The 13,184-nt window shown below is 40.1% G+C and overlaps 1 protein-coding gene across 1 annotated transcript; it reads right to left on the bottom strand.

Annotated features, from left to right (window-relative positions):
• Positions 1–873: 873 nt before the first annotated feature.
• Positions 874–12,963, bottom strand: stk38b (serine/threonine kinase 38b). Its single transcript, XM_056237909.1, has 14 exons — positions 12,696–12,963; positions 11,706–11,875; positions 10,541–10,592; positions 7,916–8,038; positions 7,740–7,823; positions 7,300–7,423; positions 5,984–6,138; positions 5,758–5,860; positions 4,110–4,171; positions 3,914–4,031; positions 3,010–3,229; positions 2,533–2,627; positions 1,605–1,762; positions 874–1,571 (listed from the first exon to the last, which is right to left on the bottom strand). The coding sequence occupies exons 2-13, from the start codon at positions 11,834–11,836 to the stop codon at positions 1,617–1,619; spliced, it is 1,413 nt and encodes a 470-aa protein (XP_056093884.1). The 5' UTR covers positions 11,837–11,875; positions 12,696–12,963; the 3' UTR covers positions 874–1,571; positions 1,605–1,616.
• Positions 12,964–13,184: the final 221 nt, after the last annotated feature.

The raw sequence follows: 13,184 nt of genomic DNA, 5'->3' as shown, positions 1-13,184 counted from the left end.
CTTTTGACTGCAAATGTTATAAAAGTATCTTTCTTGACTAGTTTTCTATCTTTGTTAATTCATCCAAAAAATTAAACGAGTGCATCAAAACGTATGTAACATTTTTATTGTCTATAATATTTATAAACTTTAAGATACTGATACTGAAGATAAACACAGGTCAAACGTCTGTCATAAACTAAAAGAAGGCTAAATATCAATATAAAAATATTTAATGATGCACTGCATGCTGTAAAGTTATATATATAAAAAAGTCTGGAATTCTTTTCAAAGAAACTACCGTTAAATTGACATTAAATCAATCGTACCGACACCAGTAAAAACACTCGCTCGTAAAGCTTATGAAGGCACACGTGAGTCACGTGACCCTCCGCTCGTACCTCTGACAGTCAAATCAGCACCAGTCAAATCTAATGCATACAAATACAGCAAAGCTTCAAACAGCATCAATATCATTTTAAAACTACTGCATCAATGGGGTTTCACCCATAAATTGTCATTATAATTCAAAATAAACAGCATGATAGAGTGATTTGTCTTCGCTGAGGGACCTTATGACGGTTAGAGGTTATGCGCGTGACGTCGGCTGGAGTGACTGTGGTTACGCGCACTGAGTGGCAGAAACACTGAATGGCAGCGTTAGTTTTCAGCGTTAGTGACACGGAAAAACACATCTAAAACGGGAAAGAGCTTCGAGATTGACTGTACAACTAGATTTGACAAGAAATCTGAGGTATATTTGTACAGACTGCCGAAAGCTTCAGAACAGAGACGCAAAATGGATCCTGCGGACTCCAGGCAGAGAAAGGTGGATTTACAGTTATTATTTTGTGTCAGTATGCTGAATTTAGGGGTAAAATCATACGCTATATATTGTATCGACAACTTATCGATTAAATATTTACCATCGTATATTCTGCATAATTGGATGTTTTTAAATAAACACTGACAAAAAAACTACACAAGTTTTAAGGCTGGACGATATGATGATATATATTATATTGATATAAGTGAACACCCGGATTTATACCTATAATGTATTTATATAAAGCGTTCACAGACAAATTTGCTTTATGTATTTCCCCAGCGTCGAAATCAGGCTCGTATAAATGTCAGAAAACACGATTCCTGCTGCATGTCAATATCCATGATCACTGGATCTTTGGTGAGTTGTTAGAAACACTATGTCGAGTCCAACCCTGTAGTTTAAACTGATAATCGTTTGTTTTACTCTCGTTTTGCGCAGTTTCTCCTGTTAAATCCAGTCCCTCAGCAGCTCTTCTGCCACTCAGTCCGGCTGTTCCCGCGGGAAAGTGACGTCCATGCATAACCTCTATATATAGGCTAACGCTTTAAATACCCACTGCACTTCAGAGCTACAAATGAAGCGTTTATATAAGTGGTTTTTGGTATTAAATCTGCCAAAACTTACCCACAAATAGTTCTGATGGCAGAAAAGCATAAATAAAAAACGTGTAAATAAAGCAGTTGAAATATCCAGCGTTACAAACGTGACCCGACTGGATATGGAAGTGTTCTTTGGTAGTGTTTTGGGTAGAAATGAGAGTTTTGTCATTTAAAAAAAAAAAAAAAAAAAGAGTTTTCGTGTTTTATCCTCATCGTTTCCCGCTCTTCATGTAGGACGGGATGGCTCCTCTGGCCGTCAGACCCTCGAAGCGCTTGTAGGTGTAGTTGACGAAAACCCAGTCCTTGTTCTTGTAGTCCGCCTCCGGGTGATGATGGTTGCTCACCACCGCCGGACCTCGACACAGCAACAGAACACTTCAGCACTGACAAACTTCTGTTCCATTATCATTTACAAGCTTACGAATAAATCAGTTCATTTGGATATATATAACGCTATTTATTGATATTATAAACTTTTTTCATGACGGATTTATTCAAACATCTGTCAGAACATTTTAAGTAATAATTTAACGAATCTGTAATATAGAAACGCTCTTCTCTAGAGTTATTTTTCTAGCTGACAATCGAGTTTATGGTCATTGAGCGGCTTTTCTGAGGTAAATGTGACTCAAGTTTTTTCACGGTTGAAAACCTGACTGATGGTTCAACATTCCTTCTGATGTTCATTCATGTTTATTTGCTATGGCAGCTTGTTTCCGCAACAGAATAAAAAAAAGACTTTCTCGCAATTGTGACTTTATATCACGCAATTTTGACTTTATATCACGCAATTCTGACTTTATATCACGCAATTCTGACTTTAAAACATGCAATTTTGACTTTATATCACGCAATTCTGACTTTATATCACGCAATTCTGACTTTATATCACGCAATTCTGACTTTATATCACGCAATTCTGACTTTATAACACGCAATTGTGAGATAAAGTCAGAATTGTGAGATATTACACATACAAACTGAGAAAACAGCCAGTCTTTTTTCCCTTAGAATTGGACTTTATAACTAGCAATTGCGACTTTATATCTCACAATTCAACAAAAAAAGATGTCAGAATTGCGAGTTATAAAGTCCAAAGTCAAAATGAGAATATTTGTATCTTACTTGGCGGCTGCAGGATGTCGGACTCCGGAAACTCGTCGAAGTTCGACGTGTCGTCGATGCTCTTGATCTCGATCGGGATCGCCGCGGGTCTCTCCCTGCGAACGAGTCGCGAAACCCTCGTTAGATCGAAACCTCACCGTGATTCACGTTTATTTGTATAGCGCTTTTCACAATCCAAACATCATTACAAAGCAGCTTTACAGAAAGTGCACGAGTCCGAATTACAATTTACAGTGATCGGTTATCAGAGAAGACTGTCTAAGTTATGTATTTCAGAAATGTACATATACAAAATCACAGTTGGCTAAAAATATACTAATTTAAGCAATGTAATAATTTAATGCAGAAACAGTAACCTCATTGAAGTAGCCTAATGAACACTTGTTTGTTAACAAATGATTATGACATTTAGAAAACTGTAGCATTGGTTCATGTTGATTCAGAGTGATTAAAACATCCCGCGCTACGAAACCAGACCTGATGTGATCGTAGTCGACGCCCTCGAAGAAGCCGTTCCTCTTGATGTCGTCGACGCCGGCCGCGCCGATGCGGTGGTCGGCCTCGCAGCAGAAGCGCAGGATCAGCTCTTTCGCTCGCTCTGAGATCGGCACCTCCGGGGGAAACACCAGCGTCTCCTTCCAGCTCATCACCTTCTTATACGTCTCCTGAGGAGTCTCTGAGCAGAACGGCGGGTAGCCTGCAACAACAGCCAGTTTAGATGTTTTACATTAAAGGGGTCGTCGGATGCCCATTTTCCACAATTTGGGATGATTCTTTAGGGTCTTCATGTAAAGTTTGTAACATACTTTGGTTAAAATTCCTCAATGGTTGTGTAAAACACCCTTTTTACCTCCTCAAAAACAGCTCTGTTCACAGCGACCCGTTTCGGTGCATGTCTCTTAAATTGATAATGAGCGAACACTGGTCGTAGTGTGCGTGACGTCACCGGTCGTGTTTCTGAAGAGCGTTTTTGAAGCCCAAAGTGGCCCAGCCGTCGCCATCTTGGCAGCGTCACTTCCGGATAAACGAACATGTGCGGCGAGGCGGATTAGCTGAGGTGAGGTGACGCTAACGCTAGCAGACAAACGGCTAGCAGTGACATCAGCGGCAATCCACCTGTCACTCAAGTGGCCACGCCCTTAATTATGCACAACTTTAAGGGTTAATATAATTTAAACGGAGGAGTTTCTGCTGTAAAGTTGGGCATTTTAACATGCGGGTCTATGGGATTGACTCTCTTTTGCAGCCGGTCTCTAGTGGCCAGTGGAGGAACTGCAGTTTAAGTCACTTCAGTGTTGGATTCAAGAGAGAGACCGGAAGGTTGGCGCTTGATCGCGCTCTATAACGACACGCCCTCATTTGTATATCATTCGCTTCTTACCTATCAGCATCTCGTACATGATGACGCCCAGGCTCCACCAATCGCAGAGCTTGTTGTATCCGGTCTGCATGAAGACCTCGGGAGCGATGTAGTCCGGCGTTCCCACAGTGGAGAAGGCCTGAAAGAGGCGGAGCAACATAACGCATCACTTCCTGTGTGCCGTGAACGAACTAATGAATCCGGCGTTATCACTGACCAGCTGCCTCCTGTTTCTCTTCCACGTCTCCGCCTTCCTCTTGGAGTTCATGTGCTGAAACGCTACGAGAAAAACGTGTGAATTATTACTATTTTGAATCTATATTCATAGGTTAAAGAGAATAGTGATGTCCACACCATGACAATAACGATCACTACAGAGGAACGATATCGTTGGAATCACTTTTAGAATGATTTTTTCCAGCTGATGAACGATAAAAACATTGACAGCCAATCAGAATCCATCACAAGAGGATATATTAAGCCATAATATATTAAGCATTTCTGTCATCATTATAGTTACTGTCCGCTGGTGTGAATGCTAATATAGTTATCGTCCGCTGGTGTGAATGCTAATATAGTTATCGTCCGCTGGTGTGAATGCTAATATAGTTATCGTCCGCTGGTGTGAATGCTAATATAGTTATCGTCCGCTGGTGTGAATGCTAATATAGTTACCATTATAGTTATCGTCCGCTGGTGTGAGCACTAATATAGTTACCGTTATAGTTATCGTCCGCTGGTGTGGATGCTAATATAGTTACCGTTATAGTTATTGTCCGCTGGTGTGGATGCTAATATAGTTATCGTTATAGTTATCGTCCGCTGGTGTGGATGCTAATATAGTTTTCGTTATAATTATCGTCCGCTGGTGTGAGCACTAATATAGTTACCGTTATAGTTATCGTCCGCTGGTGTGGATGCTAATATAGTTACCGTTATAGTTATCGTCCGCTGGTGTGGATGCTAATATAGTTATCGTTATAATTATCGTCCGCTGGTGTGGATGCTAATATAGTTACCGTTATAATTATCGTCCGCTGGTGTGGATGCTAATATAGTACCGTTATAATTATCGTCCGCTGGTGTGGATGCTAATATAGTTACCGTTATAGTTATCGTCCGCTGGTGTGGATGCTAATATAGTTATCGTTATAATTATCGTCCGCTGGTGTGGATGCTAATATAGTTATCGTTATAATTATCGTCCGCTGGTGTGGATGCTAATATAGTACCGTTATAGTTATCGTCCGCTGGTGTGGATGCTAATATAGTTACCGTTATAGTTATCGTCCGCTGGTGTGGATGCTAATATAGTTACCGTTATAGTTATCATCCAATGGTGTGGATGCTAATATAGTTATCGTTATAGTTTAGTCCGCTGGTGTGGATGCTAATATAGTTACCGTTATAGTTATCGTCCGCTGGTGTGGATGCTAATATAGTTATCGTTATAGTTTAGTCCGCTGGTGTGGATGCTAATATAGTTATCGTTATAGTTATCGTCCGCTGGTGTGGATGCTAATATAGTTATCGTTATAGTTTAGTCCGCTGGTGTGGATGCTAATATAGTTATCGTTATAGTTTAGTCCGCTGGTGTGGATGCTAATATAGTTATCGTTATAGTTATCGTCCGCTGGTGTGGATGCTAATATAGTTATCGTTATAGTTTAGTCCGCTGGTGTGGATGCTAATATAGTTATCGTTATAGTTTAGTCCGCTGGTGTAGATGCTAATATAGTTATCGTTATAGTTATCATCCGCTGGTGTGGACACTAATTATTCATAGAGCACATTCGAATATTCAAATATGAACATGAATATTAATTATGTTCGACATATTTGTGATCGAATCGCTCATCACTCACTGAGGTCGTTTGATTTGCTGTGGTTCAGGTTGCGGTAAAACTCAGTCCGATGCGCTTTTTTGAGGCCCGTACACAAGCCAAAATCGGACAGTTTGACGTGACCCTGAAACACACACACACACACATCTGGTGAAACAGCCAATCAGAGGCCTCGCTGACAGAGAATCCAGCAAAAGCAGAAGCCACACAGGAAGAGGTTTATTGAGTCACTTCCTGTTCCTGAGACCTTGGAGTCCAGTAACAGGTTGTCGGGTTTGATGTCTCGGTGTATGAAGCCCAGCTGATGGATGAAGTCGATGGCCAGAACCGTCTCGGCCACGTAGAACTGCGTCTCCTCCTCCGTCAGGGTGTCTTTCTTCATGAGCAGCGTCATCATGTCACCTGGAAAACAGGAGTTTGATTCACCTTTGGTATTCTACGTACTTAAAGGAGTAGTTCACTTCAGAATTAAAATTTCCTGATAATTTACTCTCCCGCACGTCATCCAAGATGTTCATGTCTTTCTTTCTTCAGTCGGAAAGAAATGAAGGTTTTTGAGGAACACACTCCAGGGTTTCTCCATATAGTGACTTCAATGGGGTCCAACGGGTCGAAGGTCCAGATGTGAGTTTCAGTGCAGCTTCAAAGTCTCGACACGATCCAGCCGAGGAATAAGAGTCTGATCTAGACAAACCAGCCGACATTTATAACAAAATACACATTTATATACTTTTAACCACTAATGCTGGTCTTGCACGAGCTGTGATGCGACACACATTACGTCATCAGGGTGAAAGGTCAAGCGTGACGTAGGTGGAAGTACCGCCCCAGTGTTTACAGAGCGAACGTGCAAAGACTAAGTCAAACGCCATTTACGAAAAAAAAAAAAAAGGTAAAACAATGATGTCGGAAGATTTTGAAGTTTGAGGAGAAAATGTGATGGAGTTTTTCGCCCTACTCTACATTTCTGAACCGGAACACGCTTGACCTTTCAACATGATGACGTAATGTGTGTCGCATCACAGCTCGTGCAAGACCAGCATTAGTGGTTATAAAGTATATAAATGTGTATTTTGTTATAAATGTCCGCTGGTTTGTCTAGATCAGACTCTTATTCCTCGGCTGGATCGTGTCGAGACTTTGAAGCTGCACTGAAACTCACATCTGGACCTTCGACCCGTTGGACCCCATTGAAGTCACTATATGGAGAAACCCTGGAGTGTGTTCCTCAAACACTTTCATTTCTTTTCCACTGAAGAAAGAAAGACATGAGCATCTTGGATGACGTGTAGAAGAGTAAATTATCCGGGAATTTTAATTCTGAAGTGAACTACTCCTTTAAGCATCAAAAGCACAATTTGACAGATGATTCTCACAAACGAATCTGTACTGATTCTCTGAAAAGAATCAACTCGAATAGTTCTTTTGAGTCAGTTCAATGAATCATTCAAAAGGTCCTGAAGAAAAGTCTAAACAAAAATTTGCAGCTGATTTTGAAAATGAAGTGGAGTAAACATGAAGACACATGTGAAAGTACAAAATTAAGAAGTTCATTACACACACCTCCCGGCAGGAACTCCATGAGTAAGTAAAGATTCAGTTTATCCTGAAAACTGTAGAACATTTTCACCACCCACAGACTGTCTGCCTGGACCAAGATGTCCCGCTCCGCCCGGATATGACCCACCTGGGACAGAAAATTAAATTAAATTAAATAAAATTAAATTATTAAATTAAACTAAAAAAAATAATATAAAAATAATAACATGAAAAAAATGATTTTTAAAAATTTAATTAAATTTTAAAAAATTAAATAACAAGTGACAAAAAAACATAAAATAACCAAATAAAGTAAAAAAGAAATTAAATTAAAAAATTTAAATAATAACAAATGACAAAAAAACATAAAATAACCAAATAAAGTAATCAAAAATAAAAATAGACAAAATAAAATTCTATAATCAAAATAATCTGTTTTTAATAAAAAATTCATTAGGCGTCACCTGCTCTTTCTGCAGCATGTCGGCTTTGCGAAGGATCTTCATTGCGTAAACGTGACCTGTGTCTTTCTTCTGAACTAGACGCACCTGTGGACATCAGAAACACATTTGTAAAGTGTATAACACACACAAACACAGACTTTCGTAAGTTTATCGTTTGCAGTCATTATCATAATCACCTCTCCGAACGCTCCTCGTCCAATCACCTTCAGAGACTCGAAGTCGTCCAGACCCAGTCTGGTTCTCTTCAGACGGAGGAACTCGGTCTCTTTACGAGCGTGTTGGGAACGCCGCACACGCTTCTGGAACGCAACAAGCATTTGCGAATATTTATATAATCAAATGTGTGTAAAGGCCCATTCACACCCAGAACGATATTACTCACACACCCAGATTAGATATTGGTGTGTGAACACTAATATAGTTATCGTCCGCTGGTGTGAACACTAATATAGTTATCGTCCACTGGTGTGAACACTAATATAGTTATCGTTATAGTTATCGTCCGCTGGTGTGTGAACACTAATATAGTTATCGTTATAGTTATCGTCCGCTGGTGTGAACACTAATATAGTTATCGCTATAGTTATCGTCCGCTGGTGTGAACACTAATATAGTTATCGTCCGCTGGTGTGAACACTAATATAGTTATCGCTATAGTTATCGTCCGCTGGTGTGAACACTAATATAGTTATCGTCCGCTGGTGTGTGAACACTAACATAGTTATCGCTATAGTTATCGTCCGCTGGTGTGAACACTAATATAGTTATCGTCCGCTGGTGTGTGAACACTAATATAGTTATCGTCAGCTGGTGTGAACACTAATATAGTTATCGTCAGCTGGTGTGAACACTAATATAGTTATCGTTATAGTTATCGTCCGCTGGTGTGAACACTAATATAGTTATCGCTATAGTTATCGTCCGCTGGTGTGAACACTAATATAGTTATCGTCCGCTGGTGTGAACACTAATATAGTTATCGTCCGCTGGTGTGAACACTAATATAGTTATCGTTATAGTTATCGTCCGCTGGTGTGTGAACACTAATATAGTTATCGTTATAGTTATCGTCCGCTGGTGTGAACACTAATTTAGTTATCGTCCGCTGGTGTGAACACTAATATAGTTATCGCTATAGTTATCGTCCGCTGGTGTGAACACTAATATAGTTATCGTCCGCTGGTGTGAACACTAATATAGTTATCGCTATAGTTATCGTCCGCTGGTGTGAACACTAATATAGTTATCGTCCGCTGGTGTGTGAACACTAATATAGTTATCGTTATAGTTATCGTCCGCTGGTGTGAACACTAATATAGTTATCTCTATAGTTATCGTCCGCTGGTGTGAACACTAATATAGTTATCGTCCGCTGGTGTGAACACTAATATAGTTATCGCTATAGTTATCGTCCGCTGGTGTGAACACTAATATAGTTATCGCTATAGTTATCGTCCGCTGGTGTGTGAACACTAATATAGTTATCGCTATAGTTATCGTCCGCTGGTGTGAACACTAATATAGTTATCGTCCGCTGGTGTGTGAACACTAACATAGTTATCGCTATAGTTATCGTCCGCTGGTGTGAACACTAATATAGTTATCGTCCGCTGGTGTGTGAACACTAATATAGTTATCGTCAGCTGGTGTGAACACTAATATAGTTATCGTCAGCTGGTGTGAACACTAATATAGTTATCGTTATAGTTATCGTCCGCTGGTGTGAACACTAATATAGTTATCGCTATAGTTATCGTCCGCTGGTGTGAACACTAATATAGTTATCGTCCGCTGGTGTGAACACTAATATAGTTATCGTCCGCTGGTGTGAACACTAATATAGTTATCGTTATAGTTATCGTCCGCTGGTGTGTGAACACTAATATAGTTATCGTTATAGTTATCGTCCGCTGGTGTGAACACTAATTTAGTTATCGTCCGCTGGTGTGAACACTAATATAGTTATCGCTATAGTTATCGTCCGCTGGTGTGAACACTAATATAGTTATCGTCCGCTGGTGTGAACACTAATATAGTTATCGCTATAGTTATCGTCCGCTGGTGTGAACACTAATATAGTTATCGTCCGCTGGTGTGTGAACACTAATATAGTTATCGTTATAGTTATCGTCCGCTGGTGTGAACACTAATATAGTTATCTCTATAGTTATCGTCCGCTGGTGTGAACACTAATATAGTTATCGTCCGCTGGTGTGAACACTAATATAGTTATCGCTATAGTTATCGTCCGCTGGTGTGAACACTAATATAGTTATCGCTATAGTTATCGTCCGCTGGTGTGAACACTAATATAGTTATCGTCCGCTGGTGTGAACACTAATATAGTTATCGTTATAGTTATCGTCCGCTGGTGTGAACACTAATATAGTTATCGCTATAGTTATCGTCCGCTGGTGTGAACACTAATATAGTTATCGTCCGCTGGTGTGAACACTAATATAGTTATCGTTATAGTTATCGTCCGCTGGTGTGAACACTAATATAGTTATCGTCCGCTGGTGTGAACACTAATATAGTTATCGTTATAGTTATCGTCCGCTGGTGTGAACACTAATATAGTTATCGTTATAGTTATCGTCCGCTGGTGTGAACACTAATATAGTTATCGTCCGCTGGTGTGAACACTAATATAGTTATCGCTATAGTTATCGTCCGCTGGTGTGAACACTAATATAGTTATCGTTATAGTTATCGTCCGCTGGTGTGAACACTAATATAGTTATCGTTATAGTTATCGTTAGTGTTCTTGGTGTGAACGTGTTAGTGTGCGTGTTTGTTACCTCTTCATCAGGCAGCCCTTCCTCATCCATCACCTTCTCCAGTTTCTGCTGCCTGTCAACAGAACGTTCTAGATTACGAGACGCAGGAACCAAATTAGCACACTTCTCATAATATTTCTGCGGTATGCTATACTGTAATTCTCAAAATGTGTCGTGCGCAACAGAGCACACTGTGTCAGATCACACTCGACATCACCTTTATGTTTTTCATCTAATATTTATTTTGCCTTTATTTCAATTAAGAAAAAATGATTGTAATGGTTTTGGTTAACGATAATAAGTCTGGCTCGGATATGCGTGTTGTGTCGACTTTAGCACAGAACTGTTAATGTTATAAAGCACTGTAAATAAGCAACACAGGAAGTGTTTCAGCACAGAGGACTGATGTAGCGTCACGCTCGACTGGCGGAGCAGAACGCCACTCACGAACGCTTCAGATGCTAACAGAGCGCCGATGAACAACGCTGATCCAGAACCAGCACTTCTCAGCTGCTATACGCCTCACTGGAGACTCAGATGCTTCATTACACAGTCAAAACAAAAGTTATTCAGACACCAGAAATAATTTTTGATATTTTTCCACTAGTGTGTGCAGGACACTAAAGTTCATTTATGTAAGTGATGTGAGCAAAATAAAGTAAACTGTGAGCTATTACACCCAAATATTCTTCATACAGAGACTACCAGTGACATTTATACACATTTGGGAGCAGAAATGATTCCTCCACTTTGAGCTGATCATGTTCTGCTGAAGTGTGTTTTCTGTAACTGCTAATGCTCTTTTTACACACACACTGAACAACATGAAGCATTGCTTGGTCACTGGTTGAGCTAAACTGGTATTCTCTAATTGTGTAGTTAAATTTAACAGCTGACAGATATTCAACATAATTCATGTGTGAGAGTCTAACAGAAGGACGGACAAAACCAGTCAAATATCTTTTAAATATTGTTCTAAACTATAGCGAATAAACTGTGATAGTGTGAGAAATGGTGAAGGAGTCTGAATACATTGGGTTTGACTGTAGGTTCTTCAGATCAGAGTTTTGGAGGCTCGGCTCTATAACACCATCATTTTAAGTGTGATTTGAGTGTCCAAATACGCCGTTGAGAATCAGAAGTTCCTTGTGAAGCTCTTTATCATGAAGTGTCTGTGTGTTTATACCTCATTTCGCGCTCCTCGTGTTGGGATATGAGGTTGCTGTAGAAGTTCTCCAGAGTGACCTTGGCCATGGTCACCCGCTCCTTGGTGTGGTTGCTCATTAACGAGCTGGAGGCGTGGCCTCGGGTCGCCATGGTTACGACTGCTGTTCTGGAACCGGCTGGGATGTAGATCTGCAGGCGTTTACAAACACAACATGATTTACATGAGCTGGAACAAACACAACAAACTCCAGCGCTGCAGACACATCACACTGAGTATACATGCAAGAATACAACAAACCAGGTATTATTACCGTGGTACGACAACACCTATAGGCCACTATTACAACATCAGCTGTTAAGAATAATTCCTTATGGTGTAGTTATAACTTATACTGAATCATTTCTTCAGTTCAGCCTGTCTGTGGCTCTGTGTAAGTGAGACAGACAGTGGAAAAGAACAAATGTGACCATAAAAACATGTGGCAGAAGTTGTTCAGACAGTCTGTGGTCTAAAGCACAAACATAGAGACGCTTAAGAGGAAATTCCGACTCAGTTTCAGGAACAATAGTGCCATTATTATTATTTAACCAATTATTATTTAACCGGCATGAAGCAAAAAAAATATTAATGTCCTTTTACTTTGAAAGTAATAGCACTGTAAATGAAGTGCAATTACAAAATGTACTGATTTTTCATGAAAAATTCTAATGTAAAAATATAAGAAAATAAATACAACAACATTTCAGACAGTTAAATTTACGTTTTAAAACAAAATGGCTGTGGACATACCAAACTGCTTCAACCACATAAGAAAGTGCGCATAAATAAAGTGAAATGTGGAAACATGCATGTGTTTTATAATGCCATACTTGCAGAACATATTCAGAACATGTAATTATGGAGTGCGGGATGAAGGGGCGGGGCCAAACTCGTGACGTCAGCGGCGAGCGTTCCACCGAACACGCTAAACGTTTAAAACGAAATAAAACTCTGAAAAGCTGCACCAACCTTATATAAAGTTGCTCAGAGTTTTTCTTTGGCTGTTGAAGGACGATATTTCCCTCGACACGTTGTCTCTTGGCAAACAGACATGGAGCGACTCCCCACAAAAAAGAAAGAAAGGGGGGAAAAAACGGGAGAAATGTACGAGTTTTATAGACACGCGGAACTAAAAACGGAACGCAGAAATGCGTATGTGTTAAACTGGACGGAACTTCATCCAGTGACAATAAACATGCAACTCTTCTGTGTTTGCCAGACTGATGTGATGACGAGTTCACCAGAAAGAGATGAGAAGAAATGAAATGACGCTCCACCCCTAAAGAAAGAGAGAGAGCTCGAGCTCTCTCTCTCTCTCACACACTCACACACACACACACACACACTCTCTCTCTCTCTCTCTCTCTCTCTCTCACACACACTCACACACACACACACACACACACACTCTCTCTCTCTCTCTCTCTCTCTCTCTCACACTCACACACACACACACTC

This window comes from Rhinichthys klamathensis, unplaced genomic scaffold, assembly GCF_029890125.1.
Source record: "Rhinichthys klamathensis goyatoka isolate OS25496 unplaced genomic scaffold, OSU_Roscu_1.1 h1tg000504l_1, whole genome shotgun sequence".
NCBI classification, from domain to species: Eukaryota; Metazoa; Chordata; class Actinopteri; order Cypriniformes; family Leuciscidae; genus Rhinichthys; species Rhinichthys klamathensis.
Note: the sequence above shows the minus strand (reverse complement) of the source record. Positions and strands in the feature narration are given on the sequence as shown.

What these genes read in the sequence shown, in the direction of transcription:
- stk38b (XM_056237909.1), bottom strand. Translation starts at nt 11,836, where the DNA reads ATGGCGACCCGAGGCCACGCCTCCAGCTCGTTAATGAGCAACCACACC. An exon ending in GACGAGGAGCGTTCGGAGAG is followed by an intron (nt 7,824 to 7,915) that starts GTGATTATGATA and finishes TGATGTCCACAG; the next exon opens with GTGCGTCTAGTTCAGAAGAA. An exon ending in CATGGAGTTCCTGCCGGGAG is followed by an intron (nt 6,139 to 7,299) that starts GTGTGTGTAATG and finishes CCTGTTTTCCAG; the next exon opens with GTGACATGATGACGCTGCTC.